Source organism: Seriola lalandi, unplaced genomic scaffold (assembly GCF_002814215.2).
Source record: "Seriola lalandi dorsalis isolate HSWRI2012SDOR001 ecotype SW California unplaced genomic scaffold, Sedor1 jcf7180002054285, whole genome shotgun sequence".
Classification (NCBI taxonomy): domain Eukaryota; kingdom Metazoa; phylum Chordata; class Actinopteri; order Carangiformes; family Carangidae; genus Seriola; species Seriola lalandi.
In genome coordinates this window covers 613,123-633,778 of record NW_019524838.1, presented here as the reverse complement: position 1 = coordinate 633,778, position 20,656 = coordinate 613,123, and the positions used below count along the sequence as shown (strand labels likewise).

At 40.9% G+C, this 20,656-nt stretch overlaps 2 protein-coding genes across 2 annotated transcripts in view; one reads left to right on the top strand and one right to left on the bottom strand.

Annotated features, from left to right (window-relative positions):
- tet1 (tet methylcytosine dioxygenase 1) overlaps window positions 1–11,400 on the bottom strand; it is a 30,927-nt gene extending 19,527 nt beyond the window's left edge. Inside the window, exons 1-2 of the mRNA XM_023405743.2 lie at window positions 11,108–11,400; window positions 8,082–10,454 (exon numbers count right to left, since the gene is read on the bottom strand). Coding sequence (XP_023261511.1) covers window positions 8,082–10,292 — 2,211 coding nt within the window. The 5' untranslated portion in view covers window positions 10,293–10,454; window positions 11,108–11,400. The remainder of the gene's footprint in view (window positions 1–8,081; window positions 10,455–11,107) is intronic.
- A 971-nt stretch (window positions 11,401–12,371) lies between these two features.
- slc25a16 (solute carrier family 25 member 16) lies at window positions 12,372–20,610 on the top strand. Its single transcript, XM_023405785.2, has 10 exons — window positions 12,372–12,705; window positions 13,395–13,520; window positions 14,054–14,146; window positions 14,235–14,368; window positions 14,600–14,663; window positions 15,063–15,184; window positions 15,314–15,380; window positions 15,485–15,647; window positions 15,800–15,868; window positions 17,015–20,610. Exons 2-10 carry the CDS (start codon window positions 13,427–13,429, stop codon window positions 17,169–17,171), a joined length of 963 nt encoding a protein of 320 aa, XP_023261553.1. The 5' UTR covers window positions 12,372–12,705; window positions 13,395–13,426; the 3' UTR covers window positions 17,172–20,610.
- The last annotated feature ends 46 nt before the right edge of the window (window positions 20,611–20,656 follow it).

The window sequence follows — 20,656 nt, the reverse complement described above, 5'->3', positions numbered from 1 at the left end:
TTTTGACAATAGAATAAGTTTCAGCTGCATAATGTACTGCTCAGTCTTTGTTAGAACACTTCAATAATCACTTTCAAAAATCTTTGCTAATGTTATATCTTTCTGTTAAAATGAATATCAGTCAATGTATCATTATCAGATTTTTTAAACCCTCAAGTATTGAAATCAGTATCGGCCTTAAAAATCCTGTTACTTTTTGAGCTTTAGCTGGAGGTACTGAAGTGAGCGGTAACAAACACGTGAAAATGGGAAAACATGACTCAGTATTTAAACCGTGCCCATGCTGCACATCCACTCCACACATGCACAACGTCTCACACAACAACACACACTCAATAACATCTTTGTACAGGTCAAAGCACAAAAGACCAACACAGACAAGTACTAATATATATGCAAACACCTCCATTTGCATTTGGATTTCGTGAAGCCAGACCTAGGCCATATGAAAGCTGATCTTCCTCGCAAAGAACCTTGAAACCATAAAGTTCTGTGTTACCTGAGAGGAGGCAGCACCATGGCTCATATTTAGCAGACTCCAGAGGCTGCTCACATATCACACTACTCACTTTTCCACAAGAACATCTGTGGACTCAAGACTTCGACTAAATGTCTACACAATAGCTTTCTGCACTCTTTTATAAATGCTCTCTGTTTCTCCAGCAAACACATACAAATACAAACGCAGGTTTGTGGCTTTCACATTTCCTGTGTGGATGATTTGTAAACCATGGGTGAGGATATTTTAAGGACACAATGGATTCACATTCAAAATTCCATTTCACACACATAAACACAGAGTGTGTTATGTAACATACTACAGTCTCACTCTTGGAAGGAAATGTGCACCATTCAACACCACACCCTAAATCCACATGGACTCAATTTAAAGGCTGGCAGTGGTTGGTCAACATGAAAGGACAGTGGGTCACTGCAACTTCTCACAACTCCGGCCCATCATAGAGAAGAGGGATGAACTTTACAAAATTCATGCATTGACAAAATGTCTTCTTTAATCTGCCTGCTTTGTCTTTTTATGTATTTATGTGTCTGTACCTGTTGATTTTTTCAGTAAGACAAACATCTGTGCAAACACAGAATGAAGTATTAAAACTGACACACATGCATACACACTGACCCAAATACACACGCAAACACACAAACACTATGCAGGCTGAGCAGCATGGGGGCCCCCAGATCCTCTCACAATGAGACAGGAAAAGCCTTACTTAAGTTTGTGCTAGCGCAACATGCTGAGTAAGCATGTTGGCTATTTTACTGCACGTGTGTATGCATGCACGCACGAACATACGCATATGCACGTCTGCAGGCGGACGCATGCAAACTGCAGTGGTGCATTAAAGAGTGACTGAGAGGATAATCTATGATGAGCAAAGGGAAAACATGGACAGAGCCAAAGAATAAACAAGCCTGGGAACTCATTATATTCATTACAGTAGATTCTAGCGGAGAGGTTCTTTGGGAGGGGGGAAGAAAATTTGCGTTTTTATCCTCTTCAGGTGTATAAGCTATATTCTAAATTAGGCAGGTCAGGTTGATGCATGAATAAACTCCAGAATGTTTCTCGAGAAGGAGGCCATTGTGTGCCCTTGGTGGGATTTGAGTGGCATTTCTTTTGGGGGGCAAAGTGAGGATTTCTTTTCACCCAGAGAAACCAAGTGGCACGACTTCAAAGCTTATCCAGGGACTTAAAGCCTTACAACAGTCAGAACACGGAAACAAATTCACAGATGCAAAGACCCAAAGAGAGCTCAGGAGTGGAGCATTAATGGTATCACAGTTTAACTCTGCAGATATCTGCTGAATTATAAATATTACACAGACTAAAACACATACAAACTGCCATGTGTTTATAAGACACTTTGCGTTACGAATGACTGACAGCTGAATGTGCATTAAGGCAAACAGACAGCATCTGATCGGAGTCCCACATCATTAAGTGACTGTATCTGGTTGGATGTAAGCCTTCAAACGGGCACGGTCTGGGCCATACATCTGCTCTGATGTGTAGTGTAGTGGGTTCTGGCCAAATAACTCACCCTAAATCAAATAAAACAGACATTTCCCCTCTTTCGCAGACCCTTTTTCTGGGCCCCTATCCAAGCCCTGCAGCTATTACAGATAACTACCTCACAGGGTTGTTTTAAATTTAATTGGCTTGGACCAGGTTAACAGAAAATACAAAGCAGCCCTCATCAGAGGCAAGTACATGTAATAAAATGTGTGTCTGTGGCGAAGATGAGGAGAAGTCCGAGGAGGGAAAGTAGGCTAAAGCACCACGCACTCTGCTTGGTCATAATGAGTTGGCTCTGTTCAAATGTTGGCAGTCTCTCTGACATTTCACGAATCTTCCTCGCTACCTCGGCCCCCTTCTGTCCCACACGTTTACGTAATGAAGAGGGCAAAAAAAAAACAACAAAAAAAAAAAAAAACCAAGTGTGGACGTGCAGCTGTCCTTCAGCTCATTGCCAGAGTGCCCACATGCATACTCTATGTGGGGGAACCTGCACTCAGTTTTTGTGAAAGGAGATGATTCCTCTTTCAATGACAAATGCAGCGTGACACACCGAACTCTATCAGGGCTTATAAAAAGATTTCTATTTGTTAAAAAAACATCCTGTCTCATTGCATGTTTACTACAAATCATACACACTTAATATTACTACTGATAATTTTCTACAAGGTTTTCTGCCTTCCTGGTAGCCAGTTCCTTTCAGTTAAGTATGGAAATAATCTTGAAGAGACTTGAAACTTGTTTGAGAAAGATAATGCACCACAGTAAACATTGTGTCTACTTTTATAATTGTAGATGTTGCAGAGTTATTAAGAGTTGTGGGTGCCTATCTGTTATTTTCAGCAAAAAGACATGATCTCAATGTACATGAAAGTTAAGCAGGACAGGCGTCATGGCCCAAAACAAAAGATATTTCAAGTGTGTTTGTGCAGTTTACCAAACTTGAAAAGTGGCAAAGGTGGTAACAAATAGTTTTTTTGGTTAATTTTGTTTTTACCTTGAAAGTGGACATCAAATGAATGATTGACTGTTTGCAAACACATTAAAACATTTAATTCTATTTAGGATAATGTTAGATGACAGCACTCATGAGTTTTTGTCAACTTTGACACTTTGGTTTAATTCTTACGATATACATACTTTCATGGTTAAATATACTATTTGTGATTCACAGTACCTTGTATGTTATTGTTAGTAAGATAGTGACTGTAAATGACTATTGATTAACAAATTAATCAGTACAGTTGAATTAAATATGTGAGTATTTGTGTATGTACAGTTCAATTCTGGCTTGTTTGATGACATTTTTACAGTATATTTTATCTATTTTATTTATTAATGCTTAAGATCCCTACTTGTCTTTGTTAATTTGGCAGATATTTCAATTGACCCCACTGGCAGTACGTTGCTTGGGATAAAGTTGCTCACAAAGCAGTAAAACACATATAGTGATGTGTAATTTTCAAATTTCTGCCATAATGATACACAAAGCTTACTTTCTAATCACAGCAGTGCTGACACAAGTTTATTAGCAACATTAACAAGTGCAATTACCTCACTGAATGTGCTGATTTAGAGGGATACTGCAGGTAATTTTGCCTTGTTTGAGGTGTTTGTTGGCAGCCCTACCTTGCTGCTGACCCACTATGAGCAGGACAACCTGTGTAGTTTAACCTAATTACCTGGATGTAGGTTACTGAGTTCAAAGTCTTAAACCCATAGTAGTGCGTGTCCACTGGTTATCTCCAGTAATCCTCATTACAACCCTGAGAATACTCCATCAGACAACCGAGGAAGGTCAAAGGTCAGCACCAGACAATAAGGTCACCATGGAAACCGTCAGTGCTGAAGACCTCCACAGCTGCGTGTGAGAGGGGGAAGAGGAGTTCAGACCTAGCAGGAGCGTCTGCAGGGACAAATCACTCTCACTTTACATCTTTACATCAAGATGGATCCATTTGAGAACAATGAGGGTGTTTTGCTTCATGACTACAGGCTAAAAAAATCTTAATTCAAACACACACACAGCCATGTGCATGAACAACCCCGTCTGACAAAAACATGCAGGTAAGAATTAATCACATCCAGACAGATACAGCTTTGAATATCTGCCATAATGCCAAAGCAAACAGTCACTGCTGGGTGCTGCAGGCTGCATGTCCTCCCTATCAGAATGCTGTCTGGGGGCTTGGCAAGTGTTTTCCTGATACATGTGTTATCTCAGCCACACAACTCTTCTGGCAAATGCATTGCAGCAGAAAAAGGAATAGTGGAAGAAGTGCAGGAGATAAATTAGTTTGCAGGAGTAGCTGGGCAGAGCTTGCGAGCTGACGGGAAGCCTGCAGGTTACTATTTGTACGAAGTACAGTTTCCATTTGCAGTTTTATCGCACTGAAATTAATGCTTCCTTTGCTATGTAATTATGGTGAACCTCAAACTCACCTAAAGTGCACCTCACCAGGTGCATAGTCTTGATAAATAGAGTGACAGAAGGAGACAGCACTCACAGATAATCGTTAACAATACTATCTGTGAGTGCTGTCTTTTTTTGCATTTGTCCAACACAAGTCACACATATTACAATATATAAAACGAAGCTATATTTATGGCAAAACAGTTACATGTTTTCTTTACATTTATGTTGAAGTAAACTGTGCTCATCTCCTTCAGTGTATGCAGTAAAGTGTTTTTAGAAATCTCCATATATCACAGCTACATTGGAATGATAGGAGAAGTGAAATGGTATAAACAATGGTGGTCTGATTACAATGGGAATGATCGGAACTGAAAAAAAGTCCATATCTTGCATCCTTAATGTTTGTATGACATGATGTATTTAAGAGTTCGTGACTGTAGAAGTCAAATGAGCTGCCAGCACTGGCTGACTGAGGGGCAACTGTTTACACAACGGGTCACTTCCTGTTTGTCCAAATGCCGATGATGGTCCTGTGTTATAATGTGTTTGTTTGTACTATATTCCTGCAATGCGAATGTTATTGTTTATGAGTGCCGACATTACCATTGTGAGTCTGTAAAAAAGTGACTCCGTTATGCAGCCTACAGCTCTAAACATGTCAGGATGTTCAGTTAAATTCACTCTCACTCACTCACTACAAATACATTTGTGAACTCTATGAACTGCACACTTTTGTTTCTAGTGTGTATGCTCTAGCATGTGTGTGTCTTTGTGTGTTGTTCAGGGCCAGGTCTCAGTCTTGTCCTCACTGCCCAAGACAAGGCGAGGCCATGAGGGGGCCATCAAGCCTGAGTGAAACCAGACATTTTTAAAAGGAAAGCTCCACTCTCACTATGCACAACACTCACTCTCTTTCTAAAAAACACAAAATCAAAACATTTTCTGGTGTTTTTGTATTTTGTCTTTGCATACCTAACCCTTATACTGTGGAATCTGTATAATGTTATGAGTGTTTTTTTGCAAGTATATGTATATGTTTAATGACAAAACCAAACCAAATACAGCCACACCAACCACTAATAGCTAATTATGGTAAAACCGGGAACAGAATTCACATGCCACTACATGAACTCCTCCGTGGCCTCTGCCCCTTTATTTCACGTTCGTTGGAAGGGTGTGTGAGCTTGATCAGCAAGACTGGCCAGCACGTGTTTTTGAATGTATTACTCACACTACACATATAAATTAAACACACATACACTCACTGTGTGTTTTACTTACACATTTAAATACAAGACAAGAGGTAACCTTGCTCGAAATGCTCTGCATCTAGAATTAGCTAAAGGATGCAGTTGTGGATTTGACCTGCAGTTCATTATGATCTTGACAGCACTTCACACATTTGTGTTAACAGAAATTGGGGGACACCTGGCTCTTGTTGCTTGAATGAAAAGGGATCTGTTGTTCATTTTACTTACTCTGCTTCCCCCTAACAACAGCATGCAGCATGTGCTACACAGGCACATATGTTGTCAAACATCAAAAGTCACAACCACATAAATAAGATAAATAAAAGTCTGAGCCACACATACACACACACTCAAACACACACAAACACACAGACCCATATTTCAGCATATTCCAAATAATATGTTTGTAAATCTCTGCCTGGCCTGATCTGTCCCTCCTTGCCCTGTGCTATACTCAGAAATAGTGCACAAAGGTCTTCACTACTAATACTGCAGGTGTTATATAATCAGCCCCAATCTGCTACTGCCACTACAACTCTGAGGACTCTGCCAGTGGATGCATGCACGTTTGCACACACAGCCACATGGACCCTCACTCACAGTTGTGCACACACATACCTCCCCCAGCCACATGGACACCACTGAACTATGTACATGGTTATGTGGCTCTAGTAGCCAGCTGCTGTGAAGAACTCTTATTCCCACCTACCAAAATGACTATGACAATGTTTATTGGCCTGTTGTATGTTAGTATATTATAGATAAAGAACCTTAATTTCAAAGGCTTTGTGAAATTCAGCTAACCACTCATCTAAATAATTTCAATACTTACAAAGTTTTGTAATTGGTAAAAAAGTAACCAAAAAGCTGCCTTCTTAGACATGCTGCATATAGGAAGCAACATTATTATTCTCTTTTAGACGTGTTTCTGGATACTCAACCAAGTCCGGTGTTCACTAGCCTTTTAGTTCTGTCTTGGTGTTATCCAACTCCAGAGAAAATATATGGATCTTTAGGCTATTAGAAGCTGGATCTTCACCAGCTATTTGCTAAATTTGTCAAGTTGATGTGGCAAACTTGCTAGCAAACAGTTGCTTATTCACACATCCAGCAGCTACAGAGCAGCATTATACATACAAACATACATTTGGAGTCGTTTTTCTGGCGAATGTAAGTCCAATATTCATTCTCTTTTAGCTACAGCAACTTCTGAGGAAAATATCTGGCTTTCACTGCTTAATGCTCCACTATGTTTACCTGCTAGTTGCTAACTTTGTCTGTCTGCTGTTTGGTGCTGAGCAAGTAGTGTATCTGGGGTTTTTAGGGCTTTTTCTCTCAAAACAGATGCTTGTTATAACTGAAAAAGGCACTAATAGAACGGTGAGAGTGGCGCTAAATGATGAGCTAAAACTTAGACAAAGCAGATTCAGGTGATAATTCTCTGTAGGTTCATCACTAGAAGTGACAACTTTCACACTGTCACACTGGCATTGTCACATTGTTTTCATATTTCATTTGATTGAAAATATTGAATGTAACTGCTTTAAAGTTGACTGGGAAAAATTTGTCTCTAAATCAGCGTCATGGATGTTCATCGTGTCACTGAGTTCTCTCCTAAAATACCAGTTCACAATGCCATTCAGTGCCACTGTGCAAAAACATCCAGCTCAAATTGGCTTTAATTACATTGCCATACCCATCCACACACACAAGAATGCACATACATACACGCTCTATGTGCAACTTATAAAACCGCTTATTCTCTTGCTTGCACCATGGATGGCACACACAAAACAGACGCATACTCCCACCACGTGCTGAGCTTCTGCCAGTCATGTGACAGCGCCTTCCTGTCTCAGACGGGACATCTTCAACACTCTACAGCATTGTGCATGCATTCACACCTGATCTCTGTTCTCCACACACACACACACACACACACACGCACGCACACACACACACACACACGGAGACCAGTACTTCCCCTTTTAACACTCAACTCATTCCCCGACTTATAACAGGAAGACACCATGAAGTTAAGTGTACAGCATCTGTTGAAACCAGTCGAGATAATTCACAATGTGAAAGTGAAACCTTCTGTTTCAAACTGTCTGGCTGACTCAACTCTCGATCATTGCTGCTAACAGTGGACAGCTGTGGAACCTTGGAGATTAAAAGCAGTGATGTCAGACAATAACAATCGCTCTTTTTTCAGTTGTTTCAGTTCAGCAGTGTTCAGATGCAAAAGAAGCTCTAGTGTATTCGTTGCCTAACTGTATCTCTCTGTGGGAAATAACCTAAGACCTGACTGCAATAAAACCCCATGTAATACTATCAAATGTAATTAAAACGTGCTCGTGCAGTATAATATAGGCCTCACCTGTGCAGCAGAGAGCGTGAGCGGAGATGAAGGTCTTCTCCTCTTCAGTTCCACGCACTTCCTCAGCTTACAGATCTGGTGGCCAGTCCTGCGGTTGAGGCAGCAGCTGCATTGGCCACAGTTGATCTTCCTCAGGCATGGCTCGCACGCCCCGCACCTGCTCCGCTTCTTCCTTTCTTTCTTCTGTGATTTCGGAGCAGTCCACGAGGGCAAGCAGCCCCCTTCTGCCCCCCAGGATCTTGGTAGAATAGCAAGGCTGGGCTCTCCATACCCTGCCTCTGATTCAGTATCGAATGAAAAAGAGGAGCGAGTGCTTTCTGAGCTGCAGGACAAAGTGGAGCTACTGTCCAGAGAGGGAGTCGAGATCTTTGGCACTGAGTCCGGCTCCGTCACTGCTACGACAACGCTGTCCTCGCTGAGGGTTGGTTCACACTCAGCTGTGCGGGGTTCTGTGCTTGACTGAGGAACTAGTGACAATGACAACGAAGATGTCTCTTTCTGGCTGTGGCGCTCCAATGCCTCTGGATTGGATTCACGATCTTTGGTCTGCATCTCTACTGGTGTGCAAGCTTGTCTTTCTCCCTGAGGAGAAGGGAGCTCTGGCCTTTGCAGTTGGTGTGGTTCCCCCTGGCTAGAATCCATCAAGCTTCTAGGTTTGAGGGAGTCACTATGGATAATAACTGGCGTGTTTCTTTTCACTAGAACAGTCTGCAACATCAGGGCAGTTTCAGGAACAGCTGAGGACTCTGGGAAGTGAGGTTTAGCACCATGAATGGTAGGTTGCATGTCTGTCTTACCCTGGCTCAGAACCTCTAGTTCAAGTGCCTCTGAGGTGGAGGGGGCTTTGGTGGGATTTGAGGTAGCTGTGTTGGAGACCGGTAGCACACTTACAGGTGATTCTGACTGTGCTGTCAGTTCATCGTTAGAGTTAGGAGGATCCGGAGGTTGAGAGGCTGGAGTGCCGGGGTGGAGGTCAGTAGGATTGATGCATACATCATTCTCCTTTTCTTTTTTTCCTCGTTCTTCTCCCTTACAGTAACCCAGCTTCTCAACAATGTCCTCCATCTCTTCCACAGTCTCGTTGTGTCTCTCAACTGCTTTGTCTGCCTCTAAACTCGCTCTTCTCTCATGATTTATCTCTTCTCTTCTCTCAGTGACAACTATCACTCTTTCATCTGTCCTATTCTCTTTCAAGTCCAACAAATTACCTTCCTCTTGATGGACAGTACACACATCATCTTGCTTACTATCACCGCCAAGTAGCTTATTTCCAAGGATAGATGAAGTGTCATTTCCCTCGCAGCAACCCTGCACCCCTGGTGAGCCGCTACTCGTTAGCGCAGAGGGCTCAGAGGGGCTGTCTTTGCTTCTGTCACTGCAGAGTTTGAGCTGTCCATCAACATCATCACCGACGGTGGCCCCAGTCACACACCTCAGGTCATCTTCATAGTTCTGACTGACAGTGTTTTTGTCTTTCTTGGTTGAAGTACTGTCACAGCTGCACTCCACACAGTCTTCCAGTGTGTCATTACACGGTGCTGGATCCGCTTTAAGAGGGCTGCCCTCTAAAACATTTTTGACTCCTGGACCCTGATCTTTGATAATTGCGGGAACTTCAAACTCGGTTTTTAGAGACACTGGGAGGATTTCTTCAACATCACAGGAGTCCAGTTTCTTGTTTTCCTCTTCATCCTCGTCAGGAGCTGAATCGTTGATACTGGTGCTTGAGGGCTTGTTTCTTGTGTTTCCGTGCTGTGATGCTGCCCCTCTCCCTGCGCTCCCCCTGCTGTTTCTCCCTCCTCTGCATGGTTTAGGAGGCTGGCAAGGAGAAATAGACACCCGCGTGCCCCGCAGGGATGTCCTTCGCCCTAGGGGGGCTTGTAAGTCGCCACAGTGGTCAGGCAGATTGCTTGGTCGCCTAAGCCTTGTAGATCCTGTTACATTTAGGGCATGGTTAACTCTGCCAGGGGACCTCCCAGGGCCCTGACTAGCAGGCCCACTAACCCCTCTTCCACGGGGGCTTCGGCCTGACTGTGCCTGGGCTCTGACTGTTGACTTTTTTGGTTCTGCAGGTGTTTTCTGGGGCCTCTCTGTGGCTCTTCCTTGGGGTTTATTTGAGTTGCAGGTTTGCCTCTTGGTGCCGATTACTTTCTGGGCATTTTTTCTCTGGGCAGGTGTCTGTCTCCTGGCAGGTTTGGTAGTAGCAGGCATGGCTGAGGGTGTGCAGGAGAGGATTTCTGGGAGCCCGCATGGGAGCCAGGTGAATGTTTGTCTGTTGTTCAGCACACACTTTTTTTTCTTTTACTCTTTAGTGTTTAACTCTTGAACTGTAAATTAGGATGATTTTGCTGTTGTGTAATTGCAGTGCATGACCTATAAAGACAGAGAAAACAAGAAGAAAAAAATCTAAACAAAAATAGTCTAAGTACCTATAAATGTTTTTTTTAGTGTAATAATGACAAAATATTTGCGCAGTACAAACACACGGAAAAACATAAAGTACGATTTGATGACTGACAGCATGATAGTATTAAAGCTATAAAGCTAAATCTCCACCAATTTTCTTTACTTTGTCTGCTGGAAATGACACTTTTGCCCCGCCTGAAATATCTACTCGGACGAGCAAGTGTTGTAGGTTGACGTAAAAAAGGACGATTCAATGCATCTATACATAGAAGAATATTTTGAATAAACATATCATAAAACCAGAGGAACTATATAAAAACAATAACCAAAGCTTCCTGTGTGGTTTCAGCAGTTTAAAGGGCAAGCAGGTTGAGGAGTGGGCTCTGGCCGGAGGTCGGATCCTGTTTTCGTCTTTCTGACTGGCGGAAGAGGGGGTTATTACCGTGTAAAAAACGCCTTCAACGTCGCTGTTTATTATTATTTTTTGCACTTGACCGCTGTCATTTAAAGCGCCGCGTAGATATAGACCTCATCGCGTCACGAAACCTCACTTTCGTACAGGTTGTTTAGTTGCCCGGGAGGTTTTATTTACACGTTTACGGCTGAAATGCTTTACATACCAGAGAGAGACAGTTGCACTGTCTGAACTGCTAATAATACTCCGCTCCAGCGAGACAGCGAGACCTTGTATTGGTTTCCCTCCTCGGCAAATATAGACTGCTGGCAAGTTCAATCCTCTCACGACGATGACACATGGACATGATACAAGCGCCGACGTGAACACACATCGAGTTGGTTTTTTAAACGTGCACCGTCTAGTCTTTGCGGAGCACGACACCCGTTAAAATGTAAATCCCTCTTATGTCAATCCATTCAGGGCAGCCCCGCTCACTCTCCCTCCACCAGACGCAACCTACGGTCTCCGCTGGCTAGAAACTCGTCGTCGGCTCTGGAGGGGGGAGTGGACAAGAAAACCTGGGATGGATCTCAAACGTCATTTGCCCTCAGTGCACTCAGTGCTGTGTGGACACAGGACTATGCTAGAAAAGATTGTAATAAAAGATAATTCATCTTTGATCAAAGGTAATTAATGTTTGGTTGAACGTTTATGTACGTAAGATGAATACGCAGGCTGAGACTTGTTCATATACATTTATCTAAATTCAAAATCATGTAATAAGTCATATGATATTACAATGCCATAATGGATAAAATATTTTTTTTTGTTATTATTTACAACATTGTGACACACAACAATGGTGACATTCACATGGCAACAACAATCAAACATCCATAAAGTAAAGAAACATATAAAAAGATCAGATGTACAGTAAAGTACAAATAGTCTGAACATACGAAGGTCTTAAGATCACACTATGACACACAATGAGAATTGATAGTTAACCACAGAGAAGTGAAAAAGAGGCATACAACATTAAATCCCTTTAAATAATTCATGGAGAAGACTGAAAGCGTACACACATTTATTATTAGTAATAAGTTAAATCAAATTCAAATTCAGTCATTAAATGTGCAATACTGGACTTGTGACATTAATAAGTCTGTTGTATTTTTTCGCTTTTGTTTTCATGGTATAGAATGATGTATTTGGTTTGTTTGATTGGTAAAATATACACTCTTGTGAATGGGCATTTACAAAATAAATATTTTATTGTGTCTTCTTCCTGTTTACCAAAATCCTATTTGTTAATGATATTTACAAATCTTGAGATGTAAGTGTTAGTTGGAAATATAAATATATTATGAAAAAATTTGAGCTGCACTTCTTTTATTTATTGTTGTTATTGAATGGTTATTAGTTTGTTTATTGGTTCCAATGTGTAGTCCCCTCCCCCATGGTTTACGTCATATCGCGTCAGCAACATGCGACTGTTTTCGGCCACTAGCCAGTCAGTCGTCTACGGGCGAAGGACACAAGTGTAGTTACATGAATCTTCAAAGTGCCTCAGATTCATTCATAACTCCAGTTCTTGTCAGTGTATTTTTTAACCCGAAGCAGTGAACGACGAGCTCCTCGGTGCGACACCACCCTGTGTCCATGGTAAAGCCCCACGTTAACAGCCAGGATTGTCCCGAGGCAGGAGGGAAACGAGAGAAGCTTCAACTCAACGAAGGGGAAACAGATTTGTTGAACAGATTTCATCAGACCCAGCTCCCACTTTGCTCTTTTGGCTACTCAGACAGTTTTCATTATCTTGTGAGTATCCCTTTTTAACAGACACCCAGGGGTACATGTTGTCTCTTGACTCAATCTACCTGCTGATTGTGGTGGAATGTAACTAAGTATATTTAAGATCTAAGATCATTCATTACTACTATATGCTTCTTCTCCATTACACTCTTACCAATTAAGATTTTACACATAAAACATAAGCAGAGCTTTAAAAATGTATAACTAGTACTGAAATTGCTGAGTAATGGTCATTTTTCAATGCAAAAACATTTCACCAGATTAATCCATAATGAAAATTGTCATAAGTTGCACTAATGCTGCACCTCAGCTACAACAGTAAATTGCTGCTTGTACATTAATGCATATAATAGAATAATATTGATAATAATCTAATAGTATGAGTTACTTTTACTCACTTACTCAAAACTTGAATAAAGTACTATGCTTTTACTTTAATAACGTTTTCAATGCAAGGCTTTTCCTTGTAGTGGAGTTTTTTTTTGATAGTGTGCTATTAGCAGTTTTATTTAAGGATCTGGATACTTCTTTCACCACTGGAACCATAACAGTTACATCCCATCGCAAGCCATAATTTATCAACCTTATACCAGCCTTAAATAATTTTAAAAAACTGACAGTGGTTTGCTCATAGAGATACAGTCTGTATTGTCTCAAAATAATTCACACATGCTCACTTTTACCACATTGCACAGCCATGGATGTGGCAGATTCCTGAGCAGAAAGGATGACATCGGAGGCTGCAGTCTCCACACCTCCTGCAATAAGCAGCACCCCCGCCCAGAGGGACTACTACTGGCTTCGCTCATTTGTAGCTGGAGGTAAGATCTGACTCATCAGTTTTTACCATCACCATTTCAGGTCTGTGATGATTTACTTAAAGTAGACACTTTGACACTAGGACACAGGTTCAAGCCTCTGTTTACCAGAGAGACACTTTCTCCTTTGCTTCACTGTCTCCTGCTTCCTTTTTGACCCAGAAACTGATGTCTGAACAGCCCTCCTACTGACCTTAACCATACTGTACTACTACATACTAAGATAGGTGACTCCACTTGCAGTGCCCCAAACCTCATGCAAGCCAGGGTGATTTGCCAGCAAGAATATTACTTTCTGTTAATTAATGCTTGGAGTTTAGACACTTGGTGAATTACAGTGTCTTTGTCAGTGTATATATATATATATATATATATATATATATATATATACACACATCAGTCAACACCAACTGAGTTTTTATTGCCACAGCAGAACTTGACCTCATGTAACCTTACTTAAAAATGATGCCAATGAGTTTTACGCTAGATATTTAGTAATATATTCGTTAATTCCGTGTTTCTCTGTTTTCGTTTAGGTGTAGCAGGATGCTGTGCCAAGACTACCATTGCTCCTCTGGACAGAGTGAAGATTCTTCTTCAAGCCCAGAACCCCCATTACAAACATCTAGGTAAAACATCAGCAGGAAAACACGGAAAGCCAATAGGTTTTCAAACATCTGTGCCACATGAGAGGAAACGTCTGATCTTTCTTTGCAGGTGTGTTTTCCACTCTCAGAGCTGTGCCAAAGAAAGAAGGCTTCCTTGGCTTGTACAAGGGTAATGGGGCAATGATGGTCAGGATATTCCCTTATGGAGCTATCCAGTTCATGGCCTTCGACAATTACAAAAAGGTACAGTATGTGCTTAATTGTAAAATAAGGCTTTTTCAAAGGGCAAAGTTCTGAAAACTTGGTAAAACTGACGATGGGGGTCGTTTAAGGCAATGTGATATGCTTGTGACTGTGTGTGTTTTGTGGCAGTAGGGACAATTTACTACAGTTGAAGTGAAATACAGTCCATTTTTTTTCTTTTTATTGGTGAACCCGTTAACCTTTGTTTCCTCCCTGCTGATCCTTTTACAGCTGCTAAGTAAACAGATTGGGATCTCTGGACACATCCACCGCCTCATGGCAGGATCTATGGCAGGTAATTTATTCTTCAAACTGATAAGACTTGCTTTTTCAGTCAGTGCCAGTGGGATATCATGTGCTGCACTGACAACTTTTTCTTCTCAGGTTTGTTTTTTGATTGTTGGCTGAGAACACGTTATTTGTTCCTCTTGAATCATAGATATTTACATCTGTCACCTCAGTGCAGACTTTCTCATAATGTGACACAGTGCATCACCACGATGCAAGTAAATGTCACACCTTGATATGTATGTTATGAAATCTCAAAGAAAGTTACGTGTGCTTGCATCAGCATAAAGAGATTGAGAGTACAGTAGACCTAGCAGCCGAATTGTGTGAGTAAATAGTGAGGAATCATAACCATATTCACAAACTGTCTTTCTACCACGTTTATTCTCATACTGTGTGTTTTCAGGGATGACTGCGGTGATATGCACCTACCCTCTGGACGTGATACGAGCGAGACTGGCCTTCCAGGTGAAAGGAGAGCATCGCTACACTGGTATTGCCAATGCTTTCCACACCATCTACCTTAAGGTGATCTGCACGTGTTTAACTTCTCAGACAAATAGGACTCTCTTTCATTAAAATGCATTAAAATCAAATGCTCTGTGTGACATTCAATGCAACTTTTCCTGCAATGGCTGTTTTTCTGTTTTTGTAAAGGAAGGGGGCGTTTCAGGCTTCTACAGGGGGCTTACGCCAACACTGATTGGAATGGCTCCTTATGCAGGTGACTGATACCAGTCTTTGTTTAAGATCCAGAATCACTGTGAACAGTGTTCCTTGTGTTGCGTTAGCTTGACTCTTTGTCTTCCGCTCGTTTTTATCCTCCAGGTTTCTCATTCTTCACCTACGGCACCCTGAAGAGCCTCGGCTTGAAACATTTCCCAGACCTGCTGGGACGCCCCTCTTCAGACAATCCTGAAGTCCTCATTCTGAAAACCCACGTCAACCTGCTTTGTGGAGGGGTGGCCGGTGCCATCGCTCAGACAATATCGTAAGTGCTGTAGACAGACAGGCAGCCGACAAGCTTCAAGGGCGAGACCCACACAGATGATGAGCCGACAACATGGCTGGTTAATTTGTGGTTTCTGGCTGGGGTGTGTTATTGATTGCACTGATGTGTCACATTGTGTTTCTTCTCACTAGGTACCCCTTAGATGTGGCTAGGAGAAGAATGCAGTTAGGAGCTGTGCTTCCTGACTCTGAGAAATGCACGTAAGAAGCGCATATCTTGGCCACTAGATTTACTAGTATCATTGAAGAGTATTGTTGTGATGTGTTTTGATTTGTGGGTTTTGCAGTCAACTTGTAGTCTTATGGGTGACACACTAACTGTAAGGGTGTTCTGAGGGTAATTATGGAGATGAAAACAGCTCACATAACACAGCGCTGATGAATTTCATCCTTTCATAAGTAATTGGTGAATTGATCATCTAGCTAAAGATGATCAATTGGGACTCATGTCTGTTCCGAAGGAGTCATTAGTGCCTCTAAGTGGGGGAGTTGTTTAAAAATTAAGCTGTTTACAGCAGCTTCAGGCAAGTTGTTCTGCACTCTCTGCAATATGCGGTTCTTAATAAATGTTTGGCCCCCGTTTCTCTCATCTTCTCTGTTGCTAGGGGTCCATGTTTTTAAAAAAGAAATCAGAAAAAACACAAGGGAGTGTTTTGGATACAAAATGGGGAGTTTCCACTTGAAATAGTTGATTCCACATTTGGTTTTGTAAGCAGAGTTTGATGAACTGCATCCTTATAAGTGAAGAAAAAATTCCAGAGGTAGTTGGGCTGTTTACATTAGATAAAATACTAAACCCCAAAACTTTAAGCAGTAGAGTAGCAAATAAGCTGTAAAACTACAGCAACATACCGTTCATACCTGAACAAGGTCACATTAAGCCAGTCCAAACATTGCACATTGTTCTTGCATCATCTCCTCTCCCTTAATATTCAAGATTTTTATTTTATTTTATTTTTTTTAAATGCTTTCAGTCACTATCAGTGCTCTAGAAGGTCATTTGTCTCATATCCAAGATAAAGTTTTCTGTCTTAATATTGCTGCAGTTCATCAATATGTTTTAGTTCCCCATTGCACAGGCAGAACTCAACAAGAAAACAGCTGATTTAAAATGCTTTAAATGTCAATAATAAAAAAATGTCCTGTAAAAAGATGTCATACATTATTTTCAGTCAACACAGTTAATAGGAATTCATTTCAATGAGGTCATAAACAAAACAAAAACACACAAACCTCAGGACATAAAAAAATCACATAAGAGAAAAACATGTAAAAACACAAACTGCAGCAGCTTTTTAATGTTTTTTTGCATCATTCTAATATATATCTTGTCTTGCACCTAAACAGATCGCTGAGCAAGACCCTGAAGTATGTGTACACAGAGTATGGGGTCAAGAAGGGATTGTACCGAGGCCTTTCTCTCAACTACATCCGCTGTGTCCCCTCCCAAGCTGTGGCCTTCACCACCTATGAGTTCATGAAGCAGGTCCTCCACCTGAACTAGCCACTGTTTTTTAACTCCCAAGTCTGTACCTGGGCCCGTAGGCTCTGAGTCATTAAAGCAGCTCAACCTCGATGCTTCCTTCACAGAGTGATCCGAGACTCACTCGCTACGTCTTAAACTCTTCAATGTGGAAATTGTCTTTCCTGTGGGTTCACTGAAGGTACCAGGGAAGTCAGTTAATGCTGGATATCAGACAGTGAGGTACTTTATGTCTGTTTCATTCCCTCTTATTTCCTGCTTATGTGACTCGCCACCTCATGAGTGATGATTTACTCAACCACACGACATGTGGTTTGAATATGAACAAATCCCTCATCAGTGTCTCCATGGATAGAGCAGGGCAGCGGCATCTTTGATCTGGATTGGTTGGTTGGATGGCTTGGGGCAAGGATATGCTCTTAAACAATGTTGTTGACAACACAACAACAACAACCGTCTGATTGTGTAGCAGCCCTCTCACTCACACAGCAGACACAGATGTCCACACAGTCTCACTTGTCTCTTCCAGCTTAAAATGATCAAATTAGCTTATTAACCATTATTCTGTTTCTTTCCAAAGCTCGGTGATATGCTTTTATTTTAACAGTATATCACCCCCGAGCACTTCAATTCTATAACTACACATTTTCTTCATTGTTTATCATGTGTCCTTTTTACCCACTTGGCCGTTGTTGAAAGGTGGCTGAAACTTTAACGTAATCAGATGATTCATAATGATTTATTTATTCAGTGCTTTGTGTGTCTTTAAATTTGGGTTGCAGTAACTTTAGGAGACGATTATGTTTGTGCGTCTTTGCCTTTGTCTTTTACACAAATCTAAGGTTAATATAACAAAATTTCACCTGCAGGGTTTTCAGTTTGAGGCAACTTCACATTTTATTGCCAAACCTTGACTAGAGCAGTTACTGTATGTGTTTTCATTTGCTGAAAAAACCTTTTGTCTTTTTTATGTTGGTTAATGTGCTCGAAGATGTTTAGCGTTGATGATATTGTATTATGTAGATTGATGCTCTGCTGTAATCAGAAATATATTTAGAGGTGTTTAAGATGTTAGCATTGCTACATGATATGGATGTAGGTCTGATGTTTGCCAGAAGGAACTCAGGAGAAATTTGCACTTCATGACTGTAGCTTTTTCTTTGTGTATTTATTGATTTAGCGACCTGCTGCCACTGGGGGGCAGCATTGAACACAAATTGAATTGTTTACCATCAGAGCTGGATACAACACTCATACACATATTTCATATATCTCTTATCAAATACAAGCGAGAGTAGGCTCTTTATATTTTTTTCTGTTTTGCCTAACCAAAGCAAGTCGTCAGTTAGTGAGTATAATATATGCAGTGCTTTTAACCCGGTTCTGCCAGAATGCTGTTTGCATTTATTGCCCAGGAAGGCTGAACATTAATGACAGAATGAAAGTGTTGTTTAATCATGCACCATCAACTCACCACCAGTGTTTGGGTGAAGCCTCATCAGTTTGCTGTACAAGCATCCTCCCTTTTCAGCCTCTTGCCTTCGTCTGCATTCAAATGTCTTACTTCACCAGAGTGATTGATGTGTTTCATTGGAGTTTCTCCACATGCTTGCTGCCTCAGCTTTCAGATCACTGCAAATGAATAGTGAGAAATTACAAAAAGCACATACCTCGGAACAGCGGTTTCCAACCTGTTTGGCTTGTGACCCCCTTAAAATATTTGTTAACCAACAAAGAGGCGACACAAAATTTCACAAAAAAGTAAAAATTAGAATAAAGTCCAAACACACAAACACAAATTTGGGCAGCAGAACTCAATGTTTTTTTCTTCTTTTCTATTCCATTAAAGAGTATAACTTTACACCTAATTCTCCACTTTTATTACACTTTCTATTGATCCTGGTCCCATTTTACAGTGTTCATTTGAACAGGTATTTTCCTTTACTAGAGAAAATCCAGTAACTGTCCATTTAAAACATTCTGTGAACAATCTCTTACATACCCTGAATCACCCAGCCCCTAAATTACAAGGTGACATCATTCAAATGCATTTTCCAAATTTGTGGAGAGGGTGTGTTCAAGCTAAAATCGTGGCGTTAACTGCTGTTTGATCATATTGTGAACACCCAGTGTCATTGTGTGACGCACTGGAGGGGTCCAGACTTCCAGGTTGGGAACCACTGCCTAAGTATAAATCGATGATTTGCACAGACTACTGAATACTTTGAAAGTCGTTTACTGTAGAAGAAGTGGGATGTCGAAAAGGCTTCAGTCACTAGCAGTTCCTCAGTTGGATGGTTGCCACCCATCAACCAGTACAAAAAAAACAAACTTTTGTTCACAACAGTCCACCTCAGATGCATAATGAGAAAAGACATCAAGCAGTGAAAAGATATGTTCTAGGTTTTGACACAGTTGGCACCACTGAAGATGACTGTAGCCAGATATTGTACACGCTGCATCGAAACCAAAATGTTCATTCCCATTTTCTGTTTTTAGCCTTGACGTGTTTTCATCTAATAAATGGAAATCATCCGGCCGCTCCAAACAGCTGGACACCTTGTGTGTGAAGGTGGTGTTGAACAAAAGTCTAAAAATTTGCAAACCTATAATTCTCCCAAATCACCTTGAAAATTGCGAGTAAATGAGGGACTTCTATGTAACTAATGATTGTGTATGTAAGAATAAATGGACTGCAGTATCTGACTGTGCCCACCTGCCTGGGCTTAAGAGTATAATCACATACTCTCACTGGTGATAAGTGGCAGCCTCCATTTGGGAAACAAAATATAGTTTTCAGTAACATTTCTGCTTTTTTATGTATCTGCAGTACTGCTGTTTACATAAGCTTTCATGTACTGCTCTTTTGATTTCTGTGTCCTGTCAAAGTCTCCTATCAGATCAGCTGTCCCTGTTGCAACAGATAATTATATAAGATGAGGAATATTCAGATATTTATAGATGTAAATGTATATAATGACTGTACTACTTTATCAGGCTCTGTTAGATGTGACTGAACAATGGAAATGCCTCTTATTATGTTTGTCAGTTTTATTTTCTCTTTTTACATGTTCAATTCTGCCTGCCTTTCTTTTTATAAGCAGAATTACATTACATGTCACCTTCTTAAAAACAGTGCCAAGTCTTGTATCTTTATTTTGTCATTGAATGTGATTAATTATCCTCTCCTGCACTGTCATGCTGTTACATCCTTTTTTTTAAAGTGGGAGAAGGTGCACTGACTGACTTGTTTTTTTGTTTTTTTCTTTCAATCATTTAAGAGAAAAAAAAACAGTGAAGCTGAAATAAGTTAATTCCATTTCCCACTTTGTGTTTCACACGTACACAGCCCTTCTAATGTTGGTGTTCCTGTTTCACCTGTAACACTGCAGAGGAACTCTGATTCATTTGCATTTATTTCTTGAACTGAAGCTGGAATACACTACCTGTTGTTGACCAATGACACATACTGATTTGACTGGTAAATGTGATGTGTGAAAGATATG